Genomic DNA, 20623 nt, shown 5'->3' on the forward strand with positions numbered 1-20623 from the left:
TGCTCATTGGTCGCATCGCTGGAAACAGAGCCGGCGCCAAACGGTTCCACTTTGGATCCTGGTTTCAAAAGTCAGATGCAGGCGCTGTGTAAAGGAGCACTGCATCCGCAATGAGATGATGGCGGACTCTGTCGGCGTCGTGTCAACAAGCCCTGAAGGGCTGTGATGTGCAGATTTAGATTAATCTGAGGGGGCAGGAGTAATTAAATCTGCTGCTAATTTCAGAGTAGACTGTTTCAGTGAGTGTGTGAATAATATATAACACCAAGTGAAAGAGGAGGGGAGGGGCCAGGACCGCACCATATGTTCTCAAGACGGCCAGGCCACACTGACTATACCAGTGACGACTGGCGCTTTATTTGAATATGGATACATTTGTCACTGTCCAGGGTCATTTGACAAAACCTCCCTGACACCACACTGTAGACTGTCAGTCGCTGACCACACAAGGGAGTCCCGCCCTGGTCCTCTTGCCCAACCTTCATATATCAGACTTATTTTGATTCATAAAGGTGTGATAGCGTAGCAGGCTAAGACACGTCACTTGGGAATATCTGGTTTAAAACATGTGACCTAAAAGTCACACAAGATTGACTAGATCTGTTTATCCGCCGACATCAACCTCTGAGGAAGCGATGCAGATGCAGTCTTAAATGGATAAACCTCACCTGTCACCAGGATAATGGCACCCTTTTGTGTGGCAACAGTTACTTTTGTCATTAATACATCATGTTACACACTAGAGCGTGCACATCCAAACCTGTTTGTGTCTGTCCTCTGTCTCAAAGTCACACTCAAACCCACCCAGCACACACACTGCACATCACCGGCTCTGCTGAAAGGTTGCTATGGCGACAGAAGAAAAGGTATGTATGCAGAGCAGTGGAGTCTTCTCAGGTCACTTTCTTGTCTGGTCACGAGGAGCAGACACACACTCACGTGTGGACTGGAACACATAGGCCAAAAGTGACCGTAGACTGAGTCTGAACTTCTTACCTTGTCCTGTGTGTGTGTGTGTGTGTCAGAGTCTGCGAAGCTCCACTGAACTCTCACAAATCTCTGCAGGTTGTATTTTTAGACACAGGCTGAAAGAGCCCCTCCCACCCGCCCCACTGTCACTTCCATCATCTCTCAAAATCTCTTTCGAACACACCAGATGTGGCTGCAGCTAACATATGAACTCTACTGCCCGGGAGCCAAGGTCAGGAGCTTTTCGGCACCATGGAGGATTTAACAAATATTTCACTTTAAGAAAGGAGGAGGGTGCATTCAGGCTGCATGAAGCTTTCCACCCGTCTCAAATGACACTTCAAAGTGGATTGACGACAAACATCAGCATCATCAAATGGAAGAGCTCCTACGTCATGTCCAAGTCCTGGTCTGCCATGTTTTCTTTGAAAGACTGATGCTTACCAAGCACTCCCAGACGGTAGTTCATGGTCACCACGATGACGTTCCCGTAGGCAGCAAGCACGCTCGCGTCAAACATGTTGCCAGTTCCCTCCATGTAGGATCCTCCGTGGATGAACAACATCACTGGCTTCTTCCGGCGATCTCGGATGTCTGCAGAAATGACACATTCAGTCTTCAGTTGACTTGAACAAAACATTTGAGAAAGGAGGAGTGGATGACAGACGAGATTACACGGCCGGTTTTTACATTAAGCCTCTCTCTTCAAGGCTTCTGTTGTTGGCTGTTGGTAACACGGTTTATCCCGTTTACGTAGCTTTAACTATTCACCATCAATAGAAGACCAGGCCTCACAAGGCAAAATAGAAGACAGAAAAAGAGGAAAACAAAGAATATTTCAAAGTGCCTTTATTTATCCTTTATTCATGATCCTGTCGACAGGATTTGATGCATGCATTTCCTTTCATTTTCAGTCACCACTGAGGCTTTGCACTCATATTAAGGCCAGCAGTGACGAGTATTGAGGCTTCATGAAACAGTGTCTTCAGTGTTTTCAGAGCACACTAGATGGCACTGTCTGTTCTAAAAGCCTTGGATTTCAACAAGCGTTCAAATTAAACCTCACATCGTTTTCAAACTGAGAGCGCCACCTCATGAGCTCTGCAAAAAAGTTCAGTTTCATGAATGTTAAATGACAAAAATACGAAATAAATACTCAGTCAGGCAATGAGAATAAACCCAAACAATTTGCATGCACGGTAAGTCAGAAAAGGGGCAATACTGTCATGATTCGCTTTTATTTCGAGTCATAATAAGTACTTGGTTAAACATGCTCATTAACTTGGCTGGAACCCAAGATGGAACATGGTGACAGATTCAGGACCAATTAGAGCAAAACCTTCTCAGAGGATTCATTTTCGAGAGAGATGAAAGGACTAAAGGAATTGGAGCGGTCAAAGCGGTCACACTTCCGACAGACAAGAGGCTTCTCTGCACAGCTGACGAAGATAAAGAAATGAAATAACACGGCAGAACAAGGAGTTACCAGAATGATCGGATATTTTGTGGAGCCTTCCAACTGCATTAAATTGGCGACGATGTGAACTTGAGTAACCCCGGGATATTTTGGTGGGTGGATTTGTTGCTGCTCTGAGTTGAGCATAAAAGGTGCATCCAGACAATGACTGTGTTTTTAAAGAACTTCAAAAGTGGTGCAGAATGAGCCTCTGGATGTTGTCTGTTGAAAGGAAAAAGAAAACTCTAGAGAGGTGTTTTCCCCCCTCAAATCGTTACAGGGTTCTTCTGGAGTGTAGCGGGCTCAAATGCTTATTTCTCTGCCGACCACAGGGCAGGCATGAAGTGATGCCATTATGACGTGCAGCACTGCATCACTCACACGGGAAGGAATGATCAGGCAGCAAGATGGAAGGTCGCTATGGCGACCGCTTCACTTACTTTCTCTTAGGGGACAAAGTACCATTGACTGTTGCCGTGGCAACATATTGCATTCATGCATTTCCAACTCCTTTGTTACCTGGATCTTATTCTATTCTACACAAACGCACATACTCCTGCGCACATATGTGTGTACTCTGCATCAGGAGATGAAGACTGGCAGGTTCCGTTATCTTGAGAGACAGAACGCAGGTGTGTGACCACATACATGAGACACACACGCGACTCTGTCACAGTTCACTCGGAGACATGACCATGGATCAGTAACGGGCTGAATTGTTTCAACGGCGATACAGTGGGACCCTCTTTGGCTCACTCTCTTATTCTCTTCCTACTCCCCCGAGTCGCTGAAAACATTCTGTTCAAGTGTATTTTTCGTTTTATGTGAAGCCTGCATTTTTTTTTTTTTTGCTCCCATTAGACAGATATCTCAAAACAGCTACAGGACACACACACACACACACACACACGCAGAGCCTGTCCTCTAAAATGCCTCGGTGAAACAAACAGAGACTTTGTCCTTGTTTTCCGCTCAGCTGCCGAGTTCCATTTTTCCACAACTCAGCTTCTGGAATTCAGCTGCTCCCGTTTCCACACCTCTCTGTAATTCATTTTACTCAATGATCAATATCACTGTATGCATCAGTAGAAGGCAAAAATCTGTGTTTGCTGAGGAAACAAAACACACTCATAATGCACAAGTCACATACTGAAAAGCACAAAGCTTCCCTAAAATCCACTATTGTGTGTGTGAGTGTGTGAGTGTTTCTGTGGTCATGTGCGTGTTCTCAAGCACTAACAAAGAAGCCTTGATAAGGAATCCCCCATTGGTCCACAACCACTGCGAATGTCTGGGAGCTGGCAACCGCATTGATCTGGTATGTGGTTAATGAGCATGAGTGGGAGGTCCTCCTGATAATAGATAACGCACAACACTGGAGCGAGTGTCATTGACTATATCTCTTTATTGACACCTGTCATCTTGGCTGAGGAGTCGGACCTTCCACACGCCCATTGTCTCCAAATTATCCTATGGTTGAGTCACGGTGGCTGCAGTCCAAGCAGTGAAGTCTTGCTTTTCCTGAATATTCCTGTTGTGATGTGTTGGGAATACAGCGACATCCAACTTTCATTTAGTCTTTTTTTCACCTTTATGAGAAAAGTTTCGCACCATGTGTGTTTTCTGATATCAGGCAATTGTTTGAAGCAGTGTTTTGGCATGGATTCTTCTCTCCAGTGTTCAGTCAGGCAACATTTTCTGTGTGTGATGTGTCCAGAAATAGTTTTGTGAGTATTTGGGAGACATCATGTGAAACACTTTTCAATTTTATGTTTACCACTGGTGTCTTGTTGGAGATGTACGTATTCCAACTGCTATGTGTGTTTCATTTATTTAGGAGCCAAAGCGATCTGGGGAAACAATTTATTTTTGTCATTGTGTAATATGAGATTATGTAGGATACCAAAATTTTCATTTCCACTGTTTAAAGTTCATAGGTCTTTTAACTGTACATTTTAGTAAGATTTGGAGGAGCATCACACAAAGGCCGAGGAGGGTTACTTTGGGCAGAAGAGCGAGGGACTGAAAGACGTATGGAAGCTCTCTTCACTGACTCATACTGAATGTCAGTTGCAATTTATAACCTCTTATGTGGTTATCCTTCTTAGTGACAGTACAGAACGTCACTGTAACTAAGGGCCGTTTCACACTGCGTGCTCCGTCTCGAGACAAAGCACGTTCGACTCAGAAGTCTAAGATGTGAACACAAGCGAGTTGGGTTTTAGCCGTGGACTTGATCCTGGCTGGAGAGCTGCACCTTGTCTCGGTAAACTCTCACCTCAGGCGACTTGGCGCTAGATGCCGGAAACTATGCGTACAGCACGACTCCACACAAACATGATAGACGTTGAGCATTAAATGGTCTGATCGCTGTCTGGGTGGACAACATCGTTCAAAAACAACTTCTCAAAATTCCAGAACACTGAGGTGTGATGCTTCAGCGACAGGAATATGGTGGTGAGGAATGGGAGCACAGCGCGGCGGCTCAGAACTGGCGATGTGTGCGGGTGTTTGATAACTCACGTGAAATAAGGTGGTCAAGCCGATGGTGGTAAATGGGTTGTCGCGTGGATGATGACGAGACAGAACCCGCAGTGTGAAACCGCCCTAAAACGCACATCTTTTTCACGGTCTATAGCAAATGACACGCTGTTACACATAGAATGAATGGAGCGCCATTCCATGGCATACCTGCAGTTACCTCAATCTCAACATTGAAGGTCGCCTTCTGTGTCAGTATAGGACACTAAAGTCCACTTCCCAACGTCAGTATATTACACAATGAGAGTAGGACGGCTTGTGTCTGACGAAAAACGAAGACATTTATTTTGAGCACATAACAGTTTATTTTAAACAAATACCCACATAAAAACGCAATTTACCCGTATATAACTTAAGTTAGAAGTTGGTTAAACCACTTTACTTTTAGATTTCTGCATGTTTGTATTCACCCAAGTTATCGCACTCGAATAATGTCTTTCAAGTTCTAACGTTCCAACCGTCTGTGTTGTCAACTTCTTTACAGTAAATCCACTTGTTTTCTTTTCCCGCTACTCAAGCAAAAAGGACACGTTTGCTTGAATTTTTGAGTCTTTTCCAACTCTGAAAACAAGTTGAGGGTATAATTATGTGTCTCGATGCTTATGAACTCACTATACTATATTTTGTATTGTTCAAAGAACACAATAAGACGGTGCTAAACGCTTCAGTGAACTAAAGAGCCTCCGGGCAAAAGCATTGCCACTTTATTGTAGTCTTCCATTTGCGAACCGAAGAAGCGGAAACACAAACTTGTGTTGGATAGTCTCAGATGTCTTTTTTCGTTAAATAATACATTCCGTCGCTCCTCTGCCGCTGCGCTCCCACTCGCACAAAACAATGGCTTCTTAATTGGAACTCTACTCCTAGAGTGAGGCTCCAATCAGGCAGGAACACTGCCGGAGCCCAAACCACACGGGGCCGGCACACTGGTACACACACTGTCGCACATGTATACAATATACACAAAAACGCACAACATATTTCGGAAACCCACACACAAAGGGCTCAGGCAGCACACACACATAAACACAACTGTTAAGTCTATCCTCTTAAAAAGGTGGCGATTTGAGGATCTTTCTCCAGGTGTCCTTCGAGGGCTTTCCAGTCACTAGTTATGGGCAGCGTCGGTTCCAGTGAGATTAGGACTCATCAGTGCTGCTTACGTTACCACGTCTATTCAATATTTAAATGGACTGCATTTGTAGATGCATCCAAGTTGTGGAGGAGTTTGGATTTGGTGACATCAGCATTCCATCACTGATGTATGAAGATGTGATGGAACCAGTGAGCTCTTCAAGCAGAGACCACTGGCTATCCCTGCCACGATTCCCTGTCAGGTGCCGAGTGCCAACCGTTCTATTGTGAGAGGGACCAGTTGCTGTGGCTTGGGTGTATTGGGAGAATGGGGTGTTCTGGGCAGGTCTACATGGAAAGGTGGCCCCAGGAGCAGCTCTGTTTCAAGCCAGAATGGCTGGAAATAGTTTCAGGGGTGAGGATAGTCTGGGACTCCAGATCTTCTTTTTCTTCTTTGCCTTTTGGCGTCTCCCTTCAGGGGTGGCCACAGCGGATCACCCTCCTCCATCTCACCCTGTCCTCTGCTTCCTCTTCTCTCAAAAGACAGGCCAGATAGGCAGGATAATATGGGTGGAGGGACAACTTTGGCAATAGCCCTAACCTCTGATTGAAAAACATCTTGTAAAAACATCTCAGGTACAATTTCACTCTTGAGATATATGCAACTAAATTTGATAAAAGGTCACAGCAGGGTAGAGGTGATGGTTTGTGGTCTCTGGCCAGTTGTGGCCCAGATAATGACTGTATCAGAGCTCCAGAGTGACGCAAGATGTTCCCTTGAAAAGTTGTCTCATTTCAGTTGATATCTTCGCAACCTAAAACTACATTTGGACTCTACAGTGCAAATCTCTGGCTCCTGAGTTCAGAAGTTGTTAAAATAAAGAACCCTTATAGGGCTGCTCAAGTATGACTGACAGGTTTGTAAAAGCTCCTTTACAGGCTTCTTTATCGTGTTTTGAATCCAACTGCACACAAAACAATGCAAACCATTTTATAAAGCACATTTTGGAGTCAAGAGAAAGAGGATCTCAGGATTCACCCCCCCATCAAACATCCCAATGTGCCTCGCTAGCACATTTGCATGCTTGCGTTGTGTGATCAATTGTGTGAATTGGAACCTAATGTGTGCAGACTGGACGATTTCTCAAACCCAGAGAGATGCTTTACGGAAGACTCTGATGTTTCTGCTTCACTAAGCCTTTTGTTTGAACTGTTCTTGACGACAGTGTTCATTTATCTCTGTCAAGATGATGAAAATTCCACTGGACTGAAATCAAATTCCAACTTTATCCTTTGCAGCTAAAACATGAACTAGAGTTTTTTTTTTTTTTTTTTTGAGATTGTGATTATATTTATTAAATAATGCAAGAAAAAGAGTGACATTGATTGACGCCATTAAATATTGAACTTTAATTAAAAACCGGCTTCTTATCGCGGTCATCAATCACCAGGTAGAAAATGGTTGGAAACTAATCCGATGCCTTTTTATCCCAGCGGAAATTGTTTTTGGAAAAGCGACAACAAAACCAACAACATGAGGCAATGATGTGATGTGAGAGGTGAGCAGCATACAAACGCTGGTTCACAGAAAGTGTACTGTCGTCCTGGAGGCTTGGATTAAAGCAATTCTTAACATTCATAACCTTTTAACAGGAACCAGGTTTCATTTGTTTTGTTTTTTTTTAAAGTCAGGTAAGTGAAGACACAAAATAATCTGCGATTCAACGAGTCCCTCTCAAATAGTGGGACGGGCCTCACTGGCAAGTTGTTCGGGGGGAGCATGTGACCTCGGGAACACACTATTTTTGCCATACTAGAATAAAGTGTAATTGCACGTCCAATAATTTATTTTTATAATTTCAGGCAAATTGATGCACTTTAAGTCTTTTCTGTTACGGACAAACAATTTATTCTTTATTATAAGTTGATCTATATTACATTCTTTTTTCTTTTCTTCAATGTTAACAAGGATACAGTGTTATGCAGAGGTGCACTTAATAATTTTATAGACAAATTATGCTATTTACAGAAGCTGAGGAGAGTTGCGGGATACAAAACGTTAACTTCTTCCTGGGAGGAGTGGGGTGGCTGCGCAACAAAATAAGTGAGAAGCACTGCATTAAACACATCATTGCAGCATGCATTGGTTTGTCTTATAAAGGTCTGCGCGCTGGTTGGTATTTTTACTGTGGTTAATATTTCACTGAAAGTTTTCTGGGTGGAGAAAAGACAAACCATTGACCTCACACAGTAGCTGAGTTATCAAAGCTGAGGGTCACAGTAACTGTATTTTCTTGGACTGTCCATATAAAAACCTGTTAACTGATGAATCTTAGAGTCAGTGACATTTATGAGATTAATGCACACGTGTTTTGGATGCACCGGAATAATGTTTGAGGCCGATGCTGACTAATACTGAATATCTAATGTGTGTACGTTTTTTTTTCTATTTAAATAGTTGAGAACATGTTTGTCGCTGAATGTTATTGGTTGGATGACAGAATATTTTTTACGTTGTTTTGTATTTCAGACTTTGCTTTTCAAATAAAATAATAATCAGACAAAATATTTCCATTATAAAATAATATCATAATGTAATCAGAAGTGCAAGTCTATTCTCGCTCTCCAGCACTTTAGAATATTAGAAGCGAAAATCAGGCTGCTTTTTTCACCAAATTGTTTGGTGCATCCCTAGTTTGTATGGCCATCTGCTTCTCCACCTGCGTGTTTCGAATGATGCTCCATATCTCCCGGAATATGTGAATCAGGACGCAGAGCAGTAGTGACACCAGTGAAGATGAAAGGCAGTGTTTTGATTGACAGGTTCAAGTTTTAAAGTCTTGCCAGATGGTTCTTTCAGCGTTCAAGTTCATATTTGTTGCTACTCTCAATGTGAACTGAGTTACCACCGGAGTCTGCTGAGTCTCCTGGACCATTAACACAGTGACGCCACAATTTCCCATTCTGGACCCGTTTCAAATGTTGTCTGCTTCAAGCAGCACCGATGATCTCGCCATACCAACGAACAATGCATTTGACACTGACACTCTGTGAAAACGGTGACTGTCCTTACACCGTCGGCGACACAGCGATCAATAAACTACTGTACTGTATTACCATCTTCATCTTATCCATCTCCACTTCAGCTATAAAGGGGCTCTTTTTCATTCATTCGAGATTTTTATAAAACGTCTATATTTGATACCATGACTTTCAGTTGTGTATCGAGAAAGAACAAGACTTGCGCTGTTCCTTACGGCATGTTTTCATCATGTTCTTGACAGTATCTGTTATGTTGGGTTGTTGTAGTAAAGAAACGTTTGCATCAGGAAAGCAATATTGGCCGCTCCTGTTGATAAGATAACATCTTCCTTTAAGCTACATTTCGAACCGATACAAAAAAATAACAATTTTTCTTTGAATGTCTCTCTGGCGAGAAGATGAATCTCCGCTGTTGTTTTTAAAGTGACTTGACCAAGACGCCAATATTGTTCTGATTTTTAAAAAAAAATTTTTTTATCATGACTAAAGGGTGTCTGGGGTTCTAAGTTTCATGCAGTGCCTGTAGAACAGGATGGCATTCATGCTTGAAGCTAGGGATTTCATTGCAGAAAGTTCAGAGCAGTCAATTCACAAACACTGGAGGTAAATGAAAGGCTTGAAGGTTCTCAGTGCATCCGTACACACGTCATTGATGTTGATGTGTCAATGCACTCAACGGTATCTTTCTCTTCTCTGTTTTAATCAGTGCTAAAACAAATATCTGAGAAAATATTGGAGCAACCAAAATTTCATAGACCTCATCAAGTGTAGTAGTGTAGTCAAATCAAACGTATTGCTGACAGTACTCCAGGTATGAACATTCAAATTTAAAAAACTGAAGTGAGGCAGCACAAAATTCAGATCCAGCTTACTCCATCCATTGGACTTGTTATTGAGCAGTTTGTGAGTGAACAGTTGGCACTGCCCACGTTTTACTGCCTGGTGCCGCTGTTAACAATGACAGGCTCCATAAACAGTGCTATAAAGGAAGAAACAGCTAAAATGAGAATGCAAAAACATTCAGAGCTTTCAGCATCATCCCGTTGGTGGATGACCTTCTTTGGTCACCAGTTAAAAGTATGTACATAAGACACGTACATGAGATTAACTTACCGTCCTCCATTGGATTTTGAAAGCAACCAGTTTGCTCTCAGTGTGTTCCAATCATTTTTAGCGACAATACACAAAGTCCTGCGTTGAGTTTTGTGCATGTTATGAGTTGCTTTTTTTTCTTTTTTTAAAGGGGGAAATACAGCACGAAAGAGGAGGCAGGGGATCGGACTGTGGAAGTGGCTGAGGGTGAGGGGGACTGATGATGGAGCGGGGCTTTGAGACCCTTCTAAAGAGAGCAAATATAAAAAGAGGCGGATGAGTGAACACGATTTGTGTTCAGCTGCCTCTGACTTTGGTTCAAAATGAAGTGCTTCTTTTTTTTCCCAAACAGGTTGAAAGGGGCTCAGGTGTGTGTTTGATGGAAAATGACTCACAGGATGTAGCAAACTCGTTTGTCCGATCCTCCTGACACAGAACAAACACGCAAAGTCTCTGTTTCAGAGCATCACGAAGCTATCTGACTCAGAAGCCCTCTTGCTCTCTTACACCCGCATCTGCTGCAACACTGGCAGGCGGGTTGCTTTCTCTGCACTTCTGCATTGCACAAGGACATATGGGTTTTTATTTATTTAGTGTTTCACAGAGATGATGTCATCATCAGCCAGAAGAGAAGGGAGGAGATGATCCCGTAGTGAGGATCAGCATCATAACGGTGAAGTGAGTGAGGGTGGAAAGGGTGGAAAAGGTGATGATGTAAGCAGCCATGACAAGCTCCAGAGCGATAAAATGAATGCGTGTAATGGATGAAGGTAGGATGGATGCTTGAAGGAGAAAAAAGTCATAATGATGACACAATATGGACCGGGATAATGATGATCCAATACAAAGGCTCACAATGGTACGTGGATTAAAGTGGCTGCAGTTGCATGTGGTGATGGAAGAAGACCAGAGGAAGACGAGGACACAAGAGGATGAAGGAGAACAATGATGGCGGTCAAGGTTGGGGTCATGCTGGTTGGTCTGAGAGTGTCGGGGGATGGGGTGGGGTGTAGTGCTGTCGTGCTCCAACAAGTGATATTGATGGCATGTCTGATGGTTTAATGAGCATTGTTGACTTGGATGGCTGGTTGACAGAGTAGAGACAATGGTGGCCAGGATGAAGCTCTACTACGAATGATCGCAGTGACAATGTTCTGTAGTATATATATATATATATATCAATTCATTATTGACACCAGTTCAAGGACATTTCAATGTGAAACGTAGCCATACAAAATGATGACAATGGTGAAAACAAAGTCAGCAAAATGGACGGCAATTTGACAGATAGATATTTAGTGGCTAGAATCCATATAATAATAATGATGACGATGATGGTGATGATCATCATGTAAAATCATGAAACATAAATAAAACAACTACTAATAATAATAATAATAACAAGAGTAATAACAAAGTGATGATGATTTATGGTGAATATCCCAGTGAGATTGACAGTATAGTGATGGAGGTGTTCAATGACAATGAGAGCCTCTTTGACATAGAGAGGACGGTTGAGTTTATTATTATGATAATGATAATAATGACTATGGTCATAATGAGCATGGTGCGGAGGGATGGTGATGGTGCTGACATTGAGTATGATAATGGAGATGATGATGACAATGGCCTGGATGATGGTAGCGTCATCTGAGAGGACGCTACCATCATGATATTGAAGAGATTTATTCTAAATAATAACACTGAAAATTGACTTTGGCTATGATATACTACATGATACTTCAAATGACATCATGATCAGTGATCATGTAATACCTTGACATGATGCTAGTATCAGTAAACGTAAATGTTTACATTATTAAAAACTGTAACTCTTGATACGACATATCAAGAGTTACAGTTTTGGAAATAGCGATGATAACAGAGCAATTGGACATAATGAAACACAGAAGACAGTCATGGCAATGATGATGATGGTCATGAAGAGGACGCGAAATGATGTTGCGCGTGGTATTAAAAATAATCATTAATAAACATCATGAAAAACTGTCTTGATTATTTTACAGACAACTGTGATGTTTGCATGATGACGTCAATACTTACCATGATAATAATATTAGACATGATGATGATGATGATGATGGGATTTTTGCGAGTGAATTAAAAAAGCGAAACAAAAATGAAAACAAATAAAACAAGGAATGACAGTCTGGATGCGGTTGATGATGATGGTCACACCCTGAGAAAACACACACCCTCCAGTAGGTAGTTGAAAAATACCTGGTCGTTCCTTAACTAGGAAAGACACTTCAGCACATGTAGGTGTCTGTGTGCACGTGTGTTTTCTCCAAGAAGACCCCTTCTCCCCCAAAAAGACTTGGAAAAGAAGAAAAAAAGGAAAAACATGCAGCAAAAATACCTTCGTCTCGAGGCTTGTTGGCTGAAGATTCGTCATGTTTTTTTGTGAGCGGACCTAGGGTTCAGAAGAAAAAAGGGGGGAAAAAGAGAAAAGAGAAAATTCAAAAAAGATTACTGGCAAAAAAACGCAAGACAAAAAAAAGAATATCAAAAACAAAAAAGAAAAGAAGCAAGATGAAAAAAGAACAACAAGATTTTTCTTTTAAAAAAAAAGAAAAAACAAAAACACAAAAAGCATCACAGATACAAATTTATTACAAGAAAAGACACAAGATCAAAGACTTTTTTTTCCCCCAAACAAGAAAGTGCTTCGGGTTCTCTGTCTTCTTCATCCTTCTATTGCTCAGCTCATTAACATGCTGTTGCGGACTGTTTGACTTTCTTAGTAAGTCAGAGCCTAAATCGAAAATAAACGTGATAGAACCTTGAGCGGCCATGAAAGAACTCATGTACATATTCCAGGGTGCCATTGAATACCTCTACATACACACATGAGTGTTTGTAATTCAGTCTGTCGGCTTCAGCTAAAGAGCAGGAATAAGTGAGTCAGGAGAAAACGTACAGTGCGTAAGCCCCTTGTGTACAGTCATAATCTATGGCAAACAAGAGGACGGTTTTGCTCACAGTTCTTGGTTGTGCGTTTGTGAGCATGAGAAAAGACACCGACAGATAAACCAGATACGCAGCATTTCTGCAGGTCTTTGTCAAGTACACATTCCAGTGAGATCCCATTGTGGTGCGTTATATATTCATAAGTTAATATATCAACTTTTAAGATTGACACTATTATATCTCAGAGTTAAACAGCGAAGGCACATGTGAAGTTGCCTTGAAGTTTGAAATGTGTAAATTATGCCAAATATTGATGAATAAAAGCATTTCATTGACAGTGGAAATACATGTATTTATTTCTAACTGAAAAACAAACAAGAACCACTTCAAAACGCAAACAGTCCTGGGCAACAAAGTCTTTTTTTCCCTGGTATTTTTCTCTCCGTGTCCAAGATCCGTCCAGCACGGAGCGCCATGACTTGACTTTGGTGTACTGACCAGCACTTGTCCTGCCAAAAGCAATTGTTTCTGCAACACTGGCTCATGCGCTCCACGGATGATTCTTGGTTTGAAAATACAATATATCAAAGAGGAAGGGGGGCGAAGGCTGCTGGATGATTCATTCTTTTCTTTTCACTTAATGAAGAGAAAAGAAAGAGTCCTAGTTTGAGTTGGTCCGAGCAGTTTTCCTTCGCTTTTGACAAGACTGAATAATGAAAACATCCAATCATGTGATCAGGTTTTTAAATTTGGAAATGATAACATCCCCCCTTTCCCCTGAAAACAGTTGACCGGACATATCTGCTTTTCATTTAGTTTAAAGAGAACATTTGCTACTTGTCAATTTCAACATTGATATTTAATAAAATTTAGTTTGAGTGACACATTTGTGTCTTTACAGTTTATAGTTTATAGTGTTTGTATTGGGGATTAAACCAGTACACTACAGTATGTTTCATTTTAATAGAATGTAAATATACTTTTTAGTAGGGATTCGTTTGCCAAATTTAAAAGGGCCCTAGCTTGTCTTTCCAACTCCTCTGACGTATGCATATCTAAAATGTAGAACTGCAGTTCCACATGACGTTGCTTCATTCCGAAGTTATAGTCAAAGGCACAATTTATTATTCTGCTCAGTATGGTTCAGTGAGACAGAACCCAAGGAAGTGGACTGAGACCTCACGAGCCAAATGGAATTCACAAGTGACAAGTGAAAGTAGCGATCAACTATGCACTCAGGTTCGAATGAAAAATGCTCAATATTGAACGGAGGCTTGTAACCAGTCATCATTTGTCCTGATGAATACAAAACAGAAAAAATGTGAAAGATATTTTTTGGCAGCAGAATCGTCCTCAAATTGGGCGACAAGCCTCCGCAGCAAGTCGATCGTTTGAAACGTCTGTTTGGAATGAAGCCCTACTGCAGACTCCAGATGCTGAGTCGTTCGATGAACCAAAAGTCTCTTGCAGCACATGTGTCAGAGTAACAAGAAAAACCACCGCCAAAGAATTGCTGTTAGCTGTCACCATGACATTTAATACGATGTGGTTCTACCCAATCGGAAGAAGCCACGAGAATTGTTGGCACAGTAACCGAGTGCTGTGGAGCTTGAGTCCAGGATGCTATTTCCACCTGCACATAGTTCTAGCGTCCAATTCAGAGAAACTTCATGCAGCGCTTATAGGATCATTTTACAGCAGGATAGGGCCCCTTTAAGACACAAGGACGGATTATACATGGACCATTGGGGGGGCAGCATTATTTGGTCTGAGAGGGAATAAAGAAAAAGAGAAGGTGGAGAATTAAATTCTATACATCTGTTTCTTGGTATTCATTCATGGTATTGACCTTCATTTCCAGTCAGACAGCAAAGATTTCAGACACCTCTGAGACACCAGTTAAAAAACGCTATATAATGAGGAATACATACATAAAACCTCTCGCAGAGAAATGAAGAGGGAGGGAAATCCCAAAGTTGCATGTCAATATACTTTCAAAGTGCCTCTTTTTTCGAGAAAGAAATTGTGCCATTTAGCGGAGAGCATGATTTCCCATCGGGAGAATAATGAAACAACAGCTGCGAGAGTTCATCTGAGAGAGAGGGAGGTGAGTGTGATTTGATTCATGTCAGCCTGTCGGTTGTTTGTTATGGAGGAGAAGAGGAACGGAGAAAAACAACCACCGTCTACTTCATTCTCAACTCGTGGTGAATTCAAATCATTTCACTACTAATTGGATAAAATACCTGATTTACGTAGTCAAACTCAAAAAAACAAAAACAAATTTGACCTGAAAACAGTTTTATTCAGCACCCAGTTAAACCCCAAATAGTTGAAGGCACCACGACACAGTGTTGTAGCGCAGGCAGACTCTGAAAACACTGTGAAGTGGCTTGAAATATTTAGGCCATTTGAGAATTCAGTGAGACAAAATGAGAGAAACTGGATTATTTAAGACGGAATCTGGCCACTTTTTTAACATCTGACTAAATAAGAGATGAGCATCTCATGTGACTTCAGCGCCAAACAAGATTACACTAAGTAGAATGCACAACGACAGATGTTAATTTATGCGTTCGGGGGCAACCATGATAAAAAAAGATGTGAAACCAACGAAGGAACCTTTGCTGCATCTGTTTAGCACCACATAAAATTGTTAATAGGCAGCTGAGTTGTTGATCTGGAATAGCTCTCTTGCTCCCATCATGCCATGTGTTTCAGTCCAAGCCTTATCTCCCAAAACGTTTTGACAAGTGTTGGAGTCACGCGAGCTGTTAGTGCCACGTTGAGAACAATCAAGTGGCCATCGTTGTCATGGCAACAACTTGGGAAAAAGTTCCATATTGATTCTCCTCCAAGAAAGATGAGCATATGGAGGGGCCCGGGACCAGACACACATGGCAATGATAATTCATCAGAAAAAGATGGCGATCCAACTCCGACATTTCACTAGGGTTTTGCTTAAGTCATGACCAAAGAGTTTTTTTTTAAAGACACTTAAATGAACTCATATTCTTTTCATATTCTCCATATTCTTGGTTGTTTGTTCAGTACAAGAGACGATAAGGAAATCATAACGTGAGAAAGTAGGTCATCGAACACCCAGATATGAACAACAGTAATGTAGATAAGCCAAAGATAAGCAATAATATGAAGTGAACTATTGCGTATTTATTTCCAAAAAACTGAAAACTGCAGAAGAAACGGGTGTGTTGTCAGTGTGAGCTCTGATGATGACACTGAGCTCCAACCAAGCAGCAGGTTTGGACTGTTACAGACTCCGTACAGCGGTAAATGACACCTGATCCCAGTCACTGTCAGTATAACTGAACATTAAAGTTGATGCTCTACAACTTTCAAATGATGGAAAATTTAAAAGTACTCAAATGGAGTTTGTTTCTTTAAAGGGAATGAGCTGCAGGGAATATGTAAATAATTGAATTCCCTTCCTGGAAATTCAAATTATACCGAACTGAAATTCCACAAAGAGTGTTGCACAAGCCGTCGAGGACTAAAACCTGACGAAACATCTAGAACACATAACCGGACACCTGGTTCACCGCTGAGGTGTTTTCCTCATGTCGATGAATCAAAGCTCAGACATTTTCAGAGCTTCACGCACGTTGAAGAGGCGGAGGCGCCTCTTTCTCTGCCTGCTGTCTGAGGAGATGAAGACATTCACATAGGTGGGTTGTCGCATGATGATGTCAGGCTGACCTTTCCCCATTCATCATCTGCTCCTGGCACTGCAGGGCTCAAAGGGTTCAGATTGGTTGTGGAGACGTTGCTGGAGTCAAGACCTCCTGCTTGACTGACACGTCAGTATTCACTATCGGTGTTAGTGATGAAGGTGTGAGTGGTGGGAAACCCAACCATGGAGCTATAAATTCTCTTCCCTTCATGTACTGTGTATCAACATCTGATGTCGGACCCTTGCTTAACCTTTCCGCCAATCCATCCTCTCATTTCTGCTCCCCCTCACTATCTCCGGCGCCATCCATCTTTCCTTCAGCTGGGAGACGAGCGAGCTGACAGGAAGCAGAGCTCTCATTAGCATGCATCACCTTGCACCGGCTCGGGCCTAAAGAGACAGGCCTTTCAGGCACACTCACAGAGTATGTGTGCGCATGTGAATGAGACGTTCTTATCACAGGTTCCCAAAGTGTTCATTTTAGATTGCAGGCCTTTGTGTTTTAACAGAGTGGCGAAATACAGTCTGTGTTTCTTTGCGAGCGTGAACAAAGGATCAGTTACAAGAACTGTCCAAAATAACTGCAGATTATTACGGTCTTGAATTGGATAAATTTGATGAGGCGTGTCCAATGTCTGGCCTGAGGGCAGTGTGTTGCTCTTGATCGAATTTCACATGGCCTCCACCCCCCCATCGTGAAATTGATTTTTTATTTCTTGGTGGCTTGTCAGCATTGTCAACCAGGGGATGTAATTTGAATGACATTTTTGACAACTGGAAACAGCAAATGCTTCTTTTTTCTAAATGTCACATTACGTCTTTTTCACAGACCCGGATTGAAGTGAAAGAGCAAATGGGGACTGTACTTACTGTAAACTTACTAACAGCAATCTCTTGTCATGGTTTGTGAGTAGGAAAAAAATTACCCCTACAATAAGCACATAAGTAAATTGAAAAAGAGCACATAATGGTTTGTGGCTCTTCAATGTGGTGGCCTGATTGATGAACTGAATGTGACTAAAGCAACCCATTCTCACTCCCAAGGCATCAAATAGCAACTCACTTCAAGAGACTTTTGTGTCCTATATCGATCACTATTATCGCCTCGGAGTGAGAATAGGTTCACTTGGTACATGCAGTCAAATACTTGTATTCTGGGAAGAGAAAATGTGAATCAATCCTTTAGATTCCAGAGTTTATTCAATGAAATATTCCATTTTGATGTCACCATTTCAAAAGGTTGTAGCTTGTTTTTTGATAAAGACATAAGGTAAATGAGAAATGACCGGGAGATTTGGATGGGAATGAATGCAGGCACACCTGGCGGAAGCCACGGTTCATTTCATAACTTTTACAGATATTTATCTGATCCAGTAGAGATGCTCTGCTACTTTACAGCAGGATTGAGACCTCCACTGTTACCATCAGCATTATTTACAGTCATTTCTCCCACGGCATCCATTGCATTTTTATTTTTTGGATTCCCACTAACTACATCACATTCAGCAGTGTAATGATCTTGCCTTTTTGCTTCACGGGACTGAATATCAAGAGAGGGCGAATATTCCTCTTCAGAATCTGATTCAATCGATTTCGCTCTCTTGCTCTCTGTTATGCTTCCATTAGACCAGTGATTCTTAAGAATAGGGCTGGGGTCCAACGTTGGGCCGCAAGCGCCTCCTAGAGGGCCGCTAATTTTTTTTTGTTTTACATTTTTGGGCCATGAGAGGCTCAGTTTTAATACATTAGCCACATATGGTGGCGACTGTGTGTCTCCGAATTGACTTGACAGCTGCAAATCTGTGATATTTACAACTATGGAGAAGTTCTTGAAAAGAAAAAATGGTAAAGAAAGTGATAGTGGCCCCAACATTAAAAACTGTTCATGAACGCACCCGTTGAAGCAGTTTTGAAAATAAATTAGAACATTTAATGGCAATACTTTCATTTGCACTTTACTTATATCTTCTTTGGCGTTTATATAAAATATATTATTTTTATTTTATGATTTTTTAAATTGGTTTTATTATATTTATTTTATACAGAATTGTATTCATTTTTTTTTTTTTCTCAGTTTGCATCAAGTGTATTTTTGTTTTTTTTCTTTAGTAAATTCGATGAATATGACGCACTTGGTTCTGCGGCTGGTTGGACTTTTCGATGACAAATAAGTATCTTTGTGATGATCATATGGTTTCATGTCATTTCACAAGGTTTTGGTTAGTTTACGTGAAAGTAGATTAAATATGGTTATTGATCACAAATGAAATCAATAGTAATGAACCAGTTCTGTTACTTGAATGGGCCCCGAGATCAAAAAGGTTAAGAACCCCTGCATTAGATAACTAGAACCTGCCTCATATCATCTAAACAAACTGTCTTTACTCCCAAAAAAATGTCGCTGAGATTGAAGTCCCAACCATCTGTTTGCGAAAAGTTATGACTACATCAGGCTTCATTTTTACAGATTGGCTTGTTTAAATGCAGCGACGGTGCTTGTCACAACTTTGCGACAGTGGCACGTGAAGGGTTAATACATTTACCACCCACTCTCTGGGTTATTTGCAACTCGAAATTCCATCTTTATTTAGCCTGAACAGAAGGTACTGACGTGTACAATATGTGAGCAGGAAGCGAGGCTGTCAGGATTATTTTTTTCATTTCATATAAATTTATGTTATCTTTATGACCCAGACACAGTTCAATAATCCCCTTTCAACTGTAAGGACCTTTGTAGCGGGTGGCTTCTTTGGTGCCAAACTACATGATGCTCCAGAAAGTACACGCGTTCATAGTAAATCACAGCGCAAGTTTAATTTCTCTTTGTATTCCCCAAAAGCTCTTTGTCAAAGCTTAATGACCTTCTGAGCCACTGAAGATATTTTGGAAGGATTTATTTTTGCTCCACTTGAAAACAAAAAAAGGTTTATTAGGTCATAAGCATATAAAAAAAGTTGGGTTTTTTTTTACGTTTGATTAAAAAGTTCAAAGAATGTCAGGTTGAGCGTTTGGCCCAGTCGAACTTTTACCTTATCAAGTTCGGCCCTTGTTCTAATTTGGTTAAACAGACTCCCACCACTGCTAATAACACAATTCACACGAAGGCAGTTACACGGGCCAGAATCCTACTCATCATCATAGAGATAGACGGAGGATGGTTCCTCCTAGAGTCGTGTTTTCTGGCTCCAGGCAGTGTAGACCTGTCTTGTCTTCTGATCAAGGTTTACACCTGATACTGAATTCATTAATCATTTTAGAACTAACTGATATAGCTCCCTTCAGCTCCCTTCCATGGTGGTACTCTATCGATCTGTATCACATCTTCCCTGTTCCAGCTAGCAGCACAACTGAATCCGAACCGGAGGTCCTTCCACTGGATATTTTCCTCCTGCATACTGTATGTGGGGTTATTATTTGATAGACAGTCATGATTTCTGTGACTATAGTCACATATATATATATACATATATATGTATATATCTGTATGTTGATACACAGGAAAATATAGGGGAATGAGAGTGAGATCACACAGATCACAACATCACAACACCTTCCAGAGACCGTGTGTCCATTTTCACATACATTGAACAGTGATGTCTAGTGTGGATGTGGACGTGTATGTTTGAAAGGATGGTCTCTCCCCTGGTCAGTGGGACAACCAAGGCCCTGTCGCCAAAGCGCCTTCACACATGTAGTGGCTTTAAGGGTGAGTCCAGACACAGTGGGGTGTAGACCTTTCAGCTGCTTCCTTCAACATGTTGTTCTTTTGGCCACTGGTATAGATAGATAGAATAATAAATGGAAAAATGGGGAATTCCACCCTCTCC

The 20623-nt window shown here is 41.4% G+C and overlaps 1 protein-coding gene across 2 annotated transcripts in view; it reads right to left on the reverse strand.

Moving 5' to 3' along the window:
- Positions 1 to 20623, reverse strand: part of nlgn2a (neuroligin 2a) — a 73911-nt gene that overhangs the window by 21653 nt on the left and 31635 nt on the right. Inside the window, exons 4-5 of one of the 2 annotated variants that reach the window (XM_053858437.1) lie at positions 12555 to 12608; positions 1414 to 1563 (exon numbers count right to left, since the gene is read on the reverse strand). In XM_053858437.1, coding sequence (XP_053714412.1) covers positions 1414 to 1563; positions 12555 to 12608 — 204 coding nt within the window. The remainder of the gene's footprint in view (positions 1 to 1413; positions 1564 to 12554; positions 12609 to 20623) is intronic. The other variant, XM_053858438.1, reaches the window with a different exon arrangement.

Source organism: Synchiropus splendidus, chromosome 3 (assembly GCF_027744825.2).
Source record: "Synchiropus splendidus isolate RoL2022-P1 chromosome 3, RoL_Sspl_1.0, whole genome shotgun sequence".
Lineage (NCBI taxonomy): Eukaryota > Metazoa > Chordata > Actinopteri > Syngnathiformes > Callionymidae > Synchiropus > Synchiropus splendidus.